This window comes from Oncorhynchus keta, chromosome 6, assembly GCF_023373465.1.
Source record: "Oncorhynchus keta strain PuntledgeMale-10-30-2019 chromosome 6, Oket_V2, whole genome shotgun sequence".
Taxonomy (NCBI): domain Eukaryota; kingdom Metazoa; phylum Chordata; class Actinopteri; order Salmoniformes; family Salmonidae; genus Oncorhynchus; species Oncorhynchus keta.
The window spans coordinates 38,206,385-38,218,555 of record NC_068426.1 but is presented as its reverse complement, the minus strand read 5'-3'; the positions used below and the strand labels follow the sequence as shown (position 1 = coordinate 38,218,555).

The following is a 12,171-nucleotide window of genomic DNA, read 5'->3' as shown; positions in this document are numbered from 1 at the left end:
CTGGGAGGGGGGATATGTTTGTTGTAAGGTTGCATTATTTGCCAAAGCAATCTGTATTATGACAGCACTCCTCTCCAAGGAGGAGGTGGGCTCCCCTGCTGCTGTTAGGATAATTTCCCTCCAAACTGCTTATATATATATAGAGAGAGAGAGATACTTTGACTTTTGGTCTTTCTTTATTGAAACATTCTCAATTCATTTAAAACTCACCCCCCCACTCCTAAAATAAAATAAAAATATATATCCTGTACTGCATACATGTACCATACTCACCTTTCCATCTACCACATGATACAAATCACCATACACAAAAACCCTCTCCTACAACCGTATATCCAAAACATCTTCCCCAGCAATACAGACAGCCCCCCCAACACACCATATCTCCTCAAACATCTCCACACATTTGATCATTTTATAGAACTCAAACTCAACCCTCAAACCATCCCATTAAACAGTAGTAAAGGGTCTGTTATCCCCCCACCTTTGACCCTGTTCCTCCTTGTTAGCCAAATAGCTAACTTTGCCTGAGCAAACAGAAAATTCAACAAAACACATTTTTCTTTCTCCTTACTCGAATACCTGTATCCCATTATAAACATCCCAACAGCAAAAACCACCCCCAACCTGTCACACAGACATTCCAACAGAGACATTAATGGCATTAACCTGGTGCACACAGAAAACACATGAATTACAGTTTCTTTCATTTGACAGAAAGGACACCCCTGCCCAATTCCCGGATCAACCCGTGCCAACCAGCTGTTGGCCAGGGATCCATGAAGAACCCTCCACTGGAGGTCCCCTGACCTCTTTGGTACTGGGGGTTTGTAGAGCGCCCTCCATCTAAAACCCACCATACTCTCCGCCTCCACATACCCCCTGCCACTGATGTGCCTTCACTCCTGTTAGGCTTCTAATGCTCCTAACCTTAACGCAGAGGTTGTAGAGGGCTTTACCTCCCACCCCCTCAAACTCCCCCAGGCTCGGAGTGTTAAAATCTAACAAGTCCTCCAGACCCCCTTGCCAGTCTCCAGTCTCTGCCGTCACCTGCAGTGGCGGGAACATTGGTGGCCCCTCTCCCTTTGGCCTCTCAAACACCCCCCTTACCGGCTCAGACAGTGCCTCCTGGACCTCCTCCAGGAATCTCTCCAGCAGCCTAAGAGAAGTTATTCCTGTTTGTTGCGCCAAGACCTCCGGGGTTTTCCACCCCTCCTCTCCCAGCAGTCTCAGGTCACCCAGCCTTTGTAAACCCCCTGCCATCAGTTGCCTCTGCAGGGTGGCCGACTGAACCGATCTCAAAGGGATGGCTGGGTTGTGGAAGATAGGCTCCTCCCACACCCCCTTCTCGTGTGGGCCTTAGCAGCTGCCAGGCCCTCAGCACCGCAGAGTAAAACTCTGAGAGACCTGCTGTACTCAGCCTCTCCAGCTTCATGAGGAACAGCTGCCGGTCCAACCCTAATCCGCCAGCTCTCCTCAGCAGCGCGCATGCTGGTTCCCTCCAGCCAACATCAGTGTGGTACAGCAGTCTCTGCACCGCCTTTAGTCGGAAAGCAGCCATCCTGCTCTCCAGTTCCACCAGGCCCTGTCCTCCTTCGTGGACGGTCATGTACAAAACTGCTGCCTTCAGCCAGTGATGTCCCGACCAAAAGAAGTCCACCAGCTTGCGTTGCAGGTCTGCAAGCAGACCGGCGGGGGGGTTGAGGACAGCCAGTTTATGCCACAAGGAAGATGCCACCAGGTTGTTGATTATCAGCACCCTCCCTCTATATGACACTTGGGACAGGAGCCACCTCCACCTGGCCAGTCTTGACACCACTGCCTGTGACAGCCCCTCCCAGTTCTTGCTGACCCACCTCTCCGAGCCCAGGTATACCCCCAACACTTTAAGCCCTTCACAACCCCACTGCAAACCCCCTGGAAGCAGAGGAGGAGCCCTATCCCCCCATGCCCCACATAACAGAGCTTTGCTCTTTCCCCGGTTTACCTTAGCCGATGAAGCTCCCTCGTACACCTTCAGACTGGTCTCTAGTTCCTGCATATCTTGCCCATCCCTGACCATCACAGAAACATCATCTGCATATGCTGAGACTGCTATTCCTGTCACCACATCCATGCCTGTCCAGCACACTCCCCCGCAGTCTCCTGCGTAGCAGTCCTAAAAAAGGCTCAATGGCTAGTGTGTACAGCTGCCCAGATAGAGGGCATCCTTGTCTAATGCCCCGTCTCACCCAGACTGGCCTACTGAGCCCCCTCCCACCTTAACCATACATGACGCCCCAGCATACAACAGCTTCACACAGGTCACAAAACTCTTCCCAAACCCAAACACAGACATCACATTAAACAGATACTCATGATCCACTCTATCAAAAGCCTTCTGTTGATCTAAAGAGACCAGTCCAAAGTTCACATTAGAACCTCTCGACAAGTCCAACATGTCCCTAATCAAGAACAAGTTGTCCGTGATTGAGCGTCCCGGTACACAATATGTCTGGTCCTTGTGTATTATAGAGTCCAGATGGGACTTCAGTCTGTTAGAGAGGACCTTGGCAAAAATCTTGTAGTCCGCACAGAGTAATGCCACAGACCTCCAGTTCTTAAGTTCACACAAGGCCCCTTTTTTGGGCAGGAGAGTCAGAGCCGCCCGACGACAGCTCATCGGCAACTCTCCTACCCCGACGCATTCTCGAAACACGCAAAAGAAATCCTGTCCAATTGTTCCCCAGAATTTTTTGTAAAATTCCACTGGAAGTCCATCGACCCCGGGTGCACGACCGGCGGACATCTGGGTTACTGCCTCTGCCAGTTCATGTGACAACAGAGGAATGTCCATTTCATCCCTCTGTGCCCGAGAGAGCTTAGGTAGGGAGTCCTGCGAACAAGACCTGAGCACACATAGGATCACACATTTCTGCCCTATACAATTCAGTATAAAACTCCACAGTCCGCTCCCGCATCTCCCCCACCACAGAGGTCACCCGCCCATCAGACAGCCGTAGACAATGCATACCCTTGGCTTCACTGCTCTGTCTTTCCAAACCAAAGAAGAAGGAGCTGGGAGCAATCTCCTTGGAGAACCTAGCTCTTAACCTGGAAAAAACTGCCCAGGTCCCTATGTAATTCGGCTAAGTTAGCCTGGAGGCCAACATTGCCTTGCCCCACCATCTCTACCTCCATCTCACTAATACACCGCTCTAGTTCCCCCAATACTCTGCTAGCCTCTGAGGATGAGAGAGCTGTGTACTGTTGACAGAAAAGCCAAATTTGCACTTTCCCCACATCCCACCATTGACTCAGAGACTCATACTCCTCTCTTCGCTGCCCCCATCTTTCCCAAAAAGTCTGGAAACCTGAGCAAAAAGTGGCATCTTGTAAGAGCTTTACATTGAACTTCCAATAAGATGCCTGCCGGGGCCCTGGTGGAATAGACAGCCGAGTCATGGTTATGTGGTGATCCGAAAACCCCACTGGGAGAATGGTAGCACCCAGCAGCCTATTGCTCTGATTCCTGGACATGTAAAAACGATCAAGTCGAGCTGCACTCACCCTAGCCCCAAAACCTTCACCCACGTATACTGTCTTGTGTTTGGATGTTTAGTTCTCCAAACATTCACTAGGTCAAACTGATTAAAGATATCCCTTAACACTCCCACTGACACTGAATGAGGCTCTTCCCCATTTCTGTCTTTTGTCAAATCCATTGTACAGTTCCAGTCACCTCCGATCACCAGCGTCTCCTCAGGCGCTACTTGTGAGAGTTCCTGTCTAAGACTCCCAAATAGAACCCCTCTTTCTCTCCCTGTGTTAGGCGCATACACATTTATAAAGACAAAACACATGTTGTTAATTTCTGCTTTAACAACAAGCAACCTACCCCTACACACCTCCTTTGAGGAGCAAATTTTACAGCCAGACCCGGTGCAAAAGGACTGCCACCCCTGCACTAAGATTTGTCCCATGGCTCAACACACTTGCCCCTTTCCACCAGAGCTCCCAATCAACTTCATTCACCACATCACTATGCATCTCCTGCAGAAACAACACCTGTACTTTTTTGTTTTACATATTCACCCAACACACTCCTCTTTCCCGCATCTCTGGCGCCATTTATATTGAGAGAGCCTACCCGAAGAGTCTCCATAAGAAGTGGAGAAAAGCCAGCAGAGAAATAGACCAATAGCAAAGCTCAAAAAGCCCCAGTGTCAGTAAGAAATTAAACATTTAAACAGTGTCTGAAGGTAAACCTTTACGCACTGTTGTGACCCACTTCCTCAACCTAAACCGTTTCCTGGGTGAGAGGACACCATGCCCCTCATTTCTCATAGCATGTTGTACTGATCTTACAAACTTTCTAGGATCAGGAAAAAAGCCTCAAGATTAACTTTTTTTCCCCTTAGTCTCATTCAGGAACCTTGTCAGTTCTCTCAACGTGTACTTAGACCCCTCTGGTTGACTGGCTGTCAGCTCCGGGCCAATTGAAGAGGAGTCTGAAAAAAATAACTCCTCATCCTCTTCCTCAGACTCACTTTCCTCCTCTTCTCTATCTCCCACCCTGACCACCTGCCCTTTCTCTCTGGTTAGGGCCTCACCCACAGCAACAGGCAACATTTCCATGGAGCCTTTGTCCACACTCTTTTTCCTTTTCCTCTTGACACCCTCCTCCCCCCCCTAATCTCTTACACTTCCCCACTATACTCTCCTCATCCACTAGAATAACCTGACTAGACGCAGTATCATCTGCACCACCCTCCATAGCATGACTAGGGCCAGCCTCAGCTACACCACCCTCCATAGCATGACTCGGCCCAGCATCATCTGCACCACCCTCCATAGCATGTCTATCAGCTACTCCACCCTCCATAGCATGACTAGGGCCCAGCCTCATCTATACCACCCTCCATAGCATGACTAGGCCCAGCATCATCTGCACCACCCTCCATAGCATGTCTAGGCCCAGCCTCAGCTACCCCACCATCTCTAGCCTGACTAGACCCAGCCTCTGCTTCTCCACCATCTCTAGCCTGACTAGACCCAGCCTCTACTACCCTACCATCTCTAGCCTGACTAGACCCAGCCTCTGCTTCTCCACCATCTCTAGCCTGACTAGACCCAGCCTCATCTACACCACCATCTCTAGACTGACTAGGCCCAGCCTCTGCTGTCTGCATCTCCTTACCCCCTGCATTTTGACCTCGATTTCCCCCCCTTGCGCTCGTACCCTCCCCTTGTCTATGGCCTTTATGTGGGCACGCAAAGCTCTTGTGCCCCAAATCCCCACATTCAAAACACCGTAGACTATCTGTGCTGGCAAAACCTGCATAGAGCCCCTCCCCATGCCTCACTTTAAAATGCACATTTAGCTGTTGCTCATTATTGTTCAGAAACATAAACACTTGCCTCCTGAACGAAACAACGTGCTTAACGGCATCTGCCTGAAAACCTGCTGACAGTACACGGAAACCGCTAGCAAACTTACCAAAACGACTCAGCTCTTTCCTAATTTGATCATCTGTAATAAACGGAGGCAAATTTGCCACTACAACTCTTGTTGAAGGGGTAGAGAGAGTGAAATTGACACCAACACATCCCTTACAAATATTCCCTTGCAATTAGCCTACTGACCAAATTAGCCCTTTTCATGAACACAACCACAGCTTTGTTCATTCTAGAAGCAGAATGTATAAACTCAGCTCCTACCTGTTCACCGACCGCGAGCAGAACCTCCTCCACCTTAACTCCGTTCTCAGGAACACACCTGAAACCATGCTGAATCTAAAGAAGCTAAAAACAAATACTCCACCATAGAAAATAACATGTCAAGAAAAGAATAGAATCAAGAAAGTTAGTTAGGATAGAGCTTTCCACACCAAACACTCAAACTCCAAAAACACCCAGCATGCAGAGAGACAGAGAGAGAGGGAGAGAGAGAGAGAGAGAGAGAGAGAGAGAGAGAGAGAGAGAGAGAGAGAGAGAGAGAGAGAGAGAGAGAGAGAGAGAGAGAGAGAGAGAGAGAGAGAGAGAGAGAGAGATTTGCTAATATTGAGCTGCACCACCTTTTGCCCTCAGAACTGCCTCAATTAGTCTGGGCTTGGACTCTACAAGGTGTCGAAAGCGTTCCACAGGGATGCCCCATGTTGACTCAATGCTTTCCACAGTTGTGTCAAGCTGGCTGGATGTCCTTTGGGTGGTGGACCATTTTTGATACACACGGGAAACATTTGAGCGTGAAAAACCCAGCAGCGTTGCAGTTCTTGACACACTCAAACCGGTGCGCCTGGCACCTACTACCGTAACGCGTTCAAAGGCACTGAAATCTTCTGTCCTGCCCCATTCACCCTCTCAATGGCACACACACAATCCATGTCACAATGCTTAAAAATCCTTCTTCCACCTGTCTCCTTCCCTTCATCTACACCGATTTAGTAGTATGTCTATGTCATGGAAAGGGCAGGTGTCCTAAATGTGTTGTGCACTCAGTGTATTCCTGCTACACACACGTGGTCCTTCTGTAGCTCAGTTGGTAGAGCATGGCGCTCGTAACGCCAGGGTAGTGGGTTCGATTCCCGGGACCACCCATACATAGAATGTATGCACACATGACTGTAAGTCGCTTTGGATAAAAGCATCTGCTAAATGGCATATATTTATTATTATATCACAACTGATTAGAAGAGTGTGAACATGGATAAAGAATATCATGCGGTATGAAAGGAAAGAACCAGAAAAAGACTCCAGCCACCCAAGCCATAGACTATTCTCTCTGCTTCCGCACGGCCAACGGCACCGGAGCAACAAGTCTGACACCAACAGGCTTCTGAACAGCTTCTATCCCCAAGACATAAGACTGCAAAATTGCTAACGAAATGTCTAAACGGACTATCTGCATTGGCCCTGATATATACCCCACCGTTCAAAAGGCACGTAGAAATGTCCTTGATTTTGAAAGAAAAGCAAATGTTTTGTCCATTAAAATAACATCAAATTGATCCGAAATACAGTGTAGACATTTTGTAAATGACTATTGTAGCTGGAAACGGCTGAATTTTAGTGGAATATCTACATAGGCGTACAGAGGCCCATCATCAGCAACCATCACTGCTGTGTTCCACTGGCACGTTGTGTTAGCTAAGCCAAGATTATCATTTTAAAAAGGCTAATTGATCATTAGAAAACCATTTTGCAATTATGTTAGCACAGCTGAAAACTGTTGTTCTGATTAAAGAAGCAGTGAAACTGGCCTTTAGACTAGTTGAGTATCTGGAGCATCTGCATTTGTGGGTTCGATTACAGGCTCAAAATGGCCAGAAACAAAGAACTTTCTTCTGAACCTCGTCAGTCTATTCTTGTTCTGAGAAATTAAGCCTATTCCATGCAAATTTTCCAAGCTTTTAAAGGCACAGTCAATTTAGTGTAGGTAAACTTCTGACCCACTGGAATACAGTGAATTATAAGTGAAATAATCTGTCTGAAAACAATTGTTGGAAAAATTACTTGTGTCATGCACAAAGTAGATGTCCGAACCGACTTGCCAAAACTAGAGTTTGTTAGCAAGAAATTTGTGGAGTGGTTGAAAAACGAGTTTTAATGACTCCAACCTAAGTGTATGTAAACCTCCGACTTCAACTGTATATGTTTGATGCCTAATCACCATATAGCTAGACATATTTACCCCTACCCTTCCAGTATCCCTGTACAATGTACATTTAAATATGTAAATATGGTATTGGCTCTGACCCTGTGTATAGCTTACTTACTTTCTCGTGTTCTTCTTATTTCTATTTCTCGTGTGTTTTTGTTCTACTTGAATGTATTGTACTGCTGACATTGAGTACTGCATTGTTGGGAAAGAGCTTGCGAGAAAGGCTTGTGCATGTGACAATAGAACTTGAAACTTGAAAAGAAAAGGATAAGAAAGGGAGACAGAGAAAAGGGAGACAGAGAAAAGGGAGACAGAGAAAAGGGAGACAGAGAAAAGGGAGACAGAGGAAAGGAGACAGAGGAAAGGGAGACAGAGGAAAGGAGACAGAGGAAAGGGAGACAGAGAAAAGGGAGACAGAGAAAAGGGAGACAGAGAAAAGGGAGACAGAGAAAAGGGAGACAGAGGAAAGGAACTTGAGTGCAGGATAGTTAACAACAGAAGGGTTTAGAATAGCCCTTACAGTGAAAGAAAGAAAGACAGAGCAAGAGAGAGGGAGTGGTGCTCGTTATCAGAGCATCTGTCTAATCAGCGCTGTCCAAGTGTTCCTCTACATGCGGTGAAAGGTCTCAGACCACCGTACCAATCACCAGGGAAACGTGTTGAGGAAAAGGGAAAAAGTTATCTGGCGAGGGCAGCACTCTCCCGCCAACACAATCTCCATTCATCTCAACCACTCTTCTCTCTCTCCTCCTCCCTCTCATTCTCTCCCTCTCTTATTCTCTCTCTCTCTCGCTCTCTCTCTCTCTCTCTTTCTGTCTCTTTCCTCTCGTTCTCTTCCAGAAGCCTCTCTCTTTTTCTCTTTTTTTTCTCTCTCTCGTCCTCTCTCTTGTTCTCTCTCTTCCCCTTTTTCTCTCAACTCTCTCTCTCTTCCACAAGACTTTCTCCCCCTGTGAGTCCCAGCCAGTCTGCAAACACAGCATTTGCATTTAGATTAGCGAGGCAAAGGGAAACATTGAAAACCTATGGAATTGGTAAGGTGGCAAAGGAGACTTGATGGAACAAGACAAAAAAAGAAAACTGTCTTTTGTGGCTTGAGTCAGCACCAGGATAGGACATAACATGCTATTATTTTTAATGCCGGCCCTGGAGAGAAAGAAGAGGGGGTTTTGTTTGGTGGGCTATAGGGCTGGTCCATTGTATGTGCTCTATCGGTAAGTTCCATATGGGGGTGCAATTATGTTCCCCTCAGCTGTTTGCTAACTCTAAGAATTTATGATATGTGTTGGGTCTAAGGCTCTGTGTGTTTCTCTCTCTCTCTGTGTGTGTGTGTGTGTGTGTGTGTGTGTGTGTGTGTGTGTGTGTGTGTGTGTGTGTGTGTGTGTGTGTGTGTGTGTGTGTGTGTGTGTGTGTGTGTGTGTGTGTGTGTGTGTGTGTGTGTGTGTGTGTGTGTGTGTGTGTGTGTGTGTACATGCCTGTATGTTTTTTTTTTAACCCTACCTTCTCTCTCAGTGGATGGTGGCTGGGGAGAGTGGACAGATTGGACGGTGTGCAGTGCGGAGTGTGCGAGGCAGCGCAGCAGACAATGTACAGCCCCGGAGCCTAAACACGGAGGCAGGCTGTGCGACGGGGCCGCCCTGGGAACAGATAACTGCACCGGGGGCCTCTGCACTCAGAGTGAGTAACGTCACATGCAGCTTCACCTGGTAGATATTGTCATCATTCAAATCTTCATTATAATCTTCATCGTCTTTGTGATCGGCAGAATGTTCCTCTTAGGGATCATCATCGCCATCGTCAATGCCACACTTATTTTGTTGAGAATTAAAACATTGCCAAAGAAAAAGTAGTCTTCTATTGGCTGGCTCGTTTCCAATTGCAACACCAGCAGTGCTGTGGACAAATCCATCCTTAGTTCCTTAGTGCTGCCATAAGCAGTGACCCACATACAGTGGTTTGGCAGCATGGGATGAAAGCAGAGTTTCAATTATATCGTGACATTCGAGGGATTTTTTTTCAGGGGACTTAGTATTTATATTTTGTATTCAAAAAAACAAAAAAGTAAAACGTTTTATGGGCCTAAGTTAAGACGTGTATTTTAACAGTAAGAAGGTCTTACCTTTTATTGTGGCATGAACACAACCAGTCATGTTGATTGTCATCTGATTGTCACTTCAAAGGTAGACTACCTGCACACGTTCATTATACAGTCCACTCCCAAATAATTCCAGCATCCAAACACTGCACATTAGTTATAAAACACCAAACAGTGTCATGACATTGAGGGATGTTCATTAGGCCTACACTCCATTAGCCTGAATTAATGTATGGGTTTGGGCTGACAAATTGACCTTTTTTGTCAAAAGAAAAGTGAGAACACCTGAAAACGGGCTGAAATATTGAGAAAATAAATGAAAAACAAATGAGAAAATAGGAGAATGATTAACCCCCCAAAGTTTGACTTTTGTTACATATAGGGGAGCTTGTGTCTCATGAGTTCATGTCCCCCCCCCCGTAATCCACACACTGGATAGAAGTCCATACTTATTTCTTAATTCTTCTGCTGCCCATATTTTCTCAAGTCCTTTTTTAACCCTCCATACATTCTCGTCCTCCTTAAGGCAGACGATCAGCCTGATGTTCGTCACGCCAATATCCACACGCACTCACTCATCCCTGGGTGATGGAAAATCCTATCACCCGAGGCGATCTCACTACCTACCGTAAAAACACACACATTGTGATCATGATCACATTTGGGCGCGCACACACATACTCTCCCCGTGTCATAAAGAGTATTATCACTGGGCCAATCTCACTACCACGACAAACACACACACACACATTGTGTACATGCGCACACTTACGGTGCTCATTGTAAAACGACTACAGGTTACATCCTGTATTATTCCATCCAAGTAGAAGTGACACGGTTCCTCTGTGTCTTTGCAGATCGAAAGCTGCTACACGACGCCAAGCCACAGGGTGAGTTCTCCCCAACCACCATCCTGCTTTAGAGCATAATGTAGCCACTCTGGCTACATCTCTCTAACAGCCATTATATGTTGTCATGCCACCTCTCACAGACACAACTCTCCAACCCAGGGCTCCAACATCATGATCCAGATCCATTATTCCCACACGCATGATCACGTCAACCAATATTGAGCATTATCTTTCCACCAGCATCATTATCCTATCGTTATTAACTACACCGTCAATGTAGTTTCCTCAATTAAAATGGGTCTACTTACCACTATGTTCAGCCAACTGCACAAAGTTTCTACCGGTAGCTTGTAAACATTACCAGCTAACAAACAGTACATCCTCAAACGCGCCCTTCTGCTGCTTGACAGGCAGAGCCCACAAAGGATGGGAAATAACCTAAACCATAGTTGTCAGGTATAGTTCATTTGATTTTATATCACTCAAATGTCCAGTTATTGAGCGATATTGTCAGGCTACCCTCACGTATCTGAAGTGACATGATCAATTGATGCAGTTACTGCTGTATAACTCTGATGATAGTGCGACTGTAAATGTGCGCAATTGTCTTGCATGGAATAATCGGAACTGTGTATTTCTGATTTATGCTTTTCGAGAGGTGATGATATTACGACCAAATATGATTATTATTTTTATTTATATATTTGATTTTTTTTAAATTGACCCCTTTTTCTCCCCAATTTCGTGGTATCCAATTACGTTGGACGTACCAAGTACGGACTCGGGAGAGGCGAAGGTCGAGAGACCTGCGCTTCCTCCGAAACACAACCCGGCCAAGGCACACTGCTTCTTGACACAGTGCCCACCCAACCCGGAAACCAGCCGCACCAATCTGTCAGAGGAAACACCGTACACCTGGCGACCGTGTCAGCATCCACTGTGCCCGCCACACGAGTCGCTAGTGCGCGATGGGACAAGGACATCCCTGCCGGCCAAACCTTCCCCTAACACGGACGACGCTGGGCCAATTGTGCGCCGCCCCACGGGTCTCCCGGTCACGGGCGGCTGTGGCAGAGCCTGGACCCAGAATCTCTATTGGCACAGCTAGCACTGCGAGGCAGGGCCTTTGGGAGGTCTACAATCAAATAGTTAACATTTATTAAACAGTCCTTTGAAGATGGCATGCAGTTGTGAATGGTTTTAGCAGAGCTGGGATCTCCTTGTACCCCAGCAGGCAAATCGAACGCTTTGCACCTTATTGTGTCTTTTTATTGATAACAACCTATAGAAGAAACCTTATTGTCATGATGAACACCATCAAAATAATGATCTTAAATCATAAAATGCTATTTTAATGCCAATTACTTGTGACACCACAGCTGTCCCATTTTTACTTGTGACACCACAACTGTCACAGTTTTAGTTTTGTTTTCTTCTTCGTGGGAGTGAGGGAAAAAGACGCAGCCAGTCTGCCAAAACTTAGCGAGCCCCCAATTAACCTGCCACTTTTAGCTGCTAATGCCTCTTTTGCATATTTTGGCAAATGCTCCTTTTCTTGGAGCTTCAGTCTACTTAGTGATTTTTCT

The 12,171-nt window shown here is 46.7% G+C and overlaps 1 protein-coding gene across 4 annotated transcripts in view; it reads left to right on the top strand.

Moving 5' to 3' along the window:
• LOC118385586 (netrin receptor UNC5D-like) overlaps positions 1-12,171 on the top strand; it is a 326,610-nt gene that overhangs the window by 254,245 nt on the left and 60,194 nt on the right. For 2 of the 4 annotated variants that reach the window (XM_052521474.1, XM_052521473.1), the window contains exons 7-8: positions 9,152-9,316; positions 10,592-10,624. In XM_052521474.1, the coding sequence (XP_052377434.1) occupies positions 9,152-9,316; positions 10,592-10,624 (198 nt within the window). The remainder of the gene's footprint in view (positions 1-9,151; positions 9,317-10,591; positions 10,625-12,171) is intronic. The other 2 variants (XM_052521476.1, XM_052521475.1) reach the window with 1 other exon arrangement.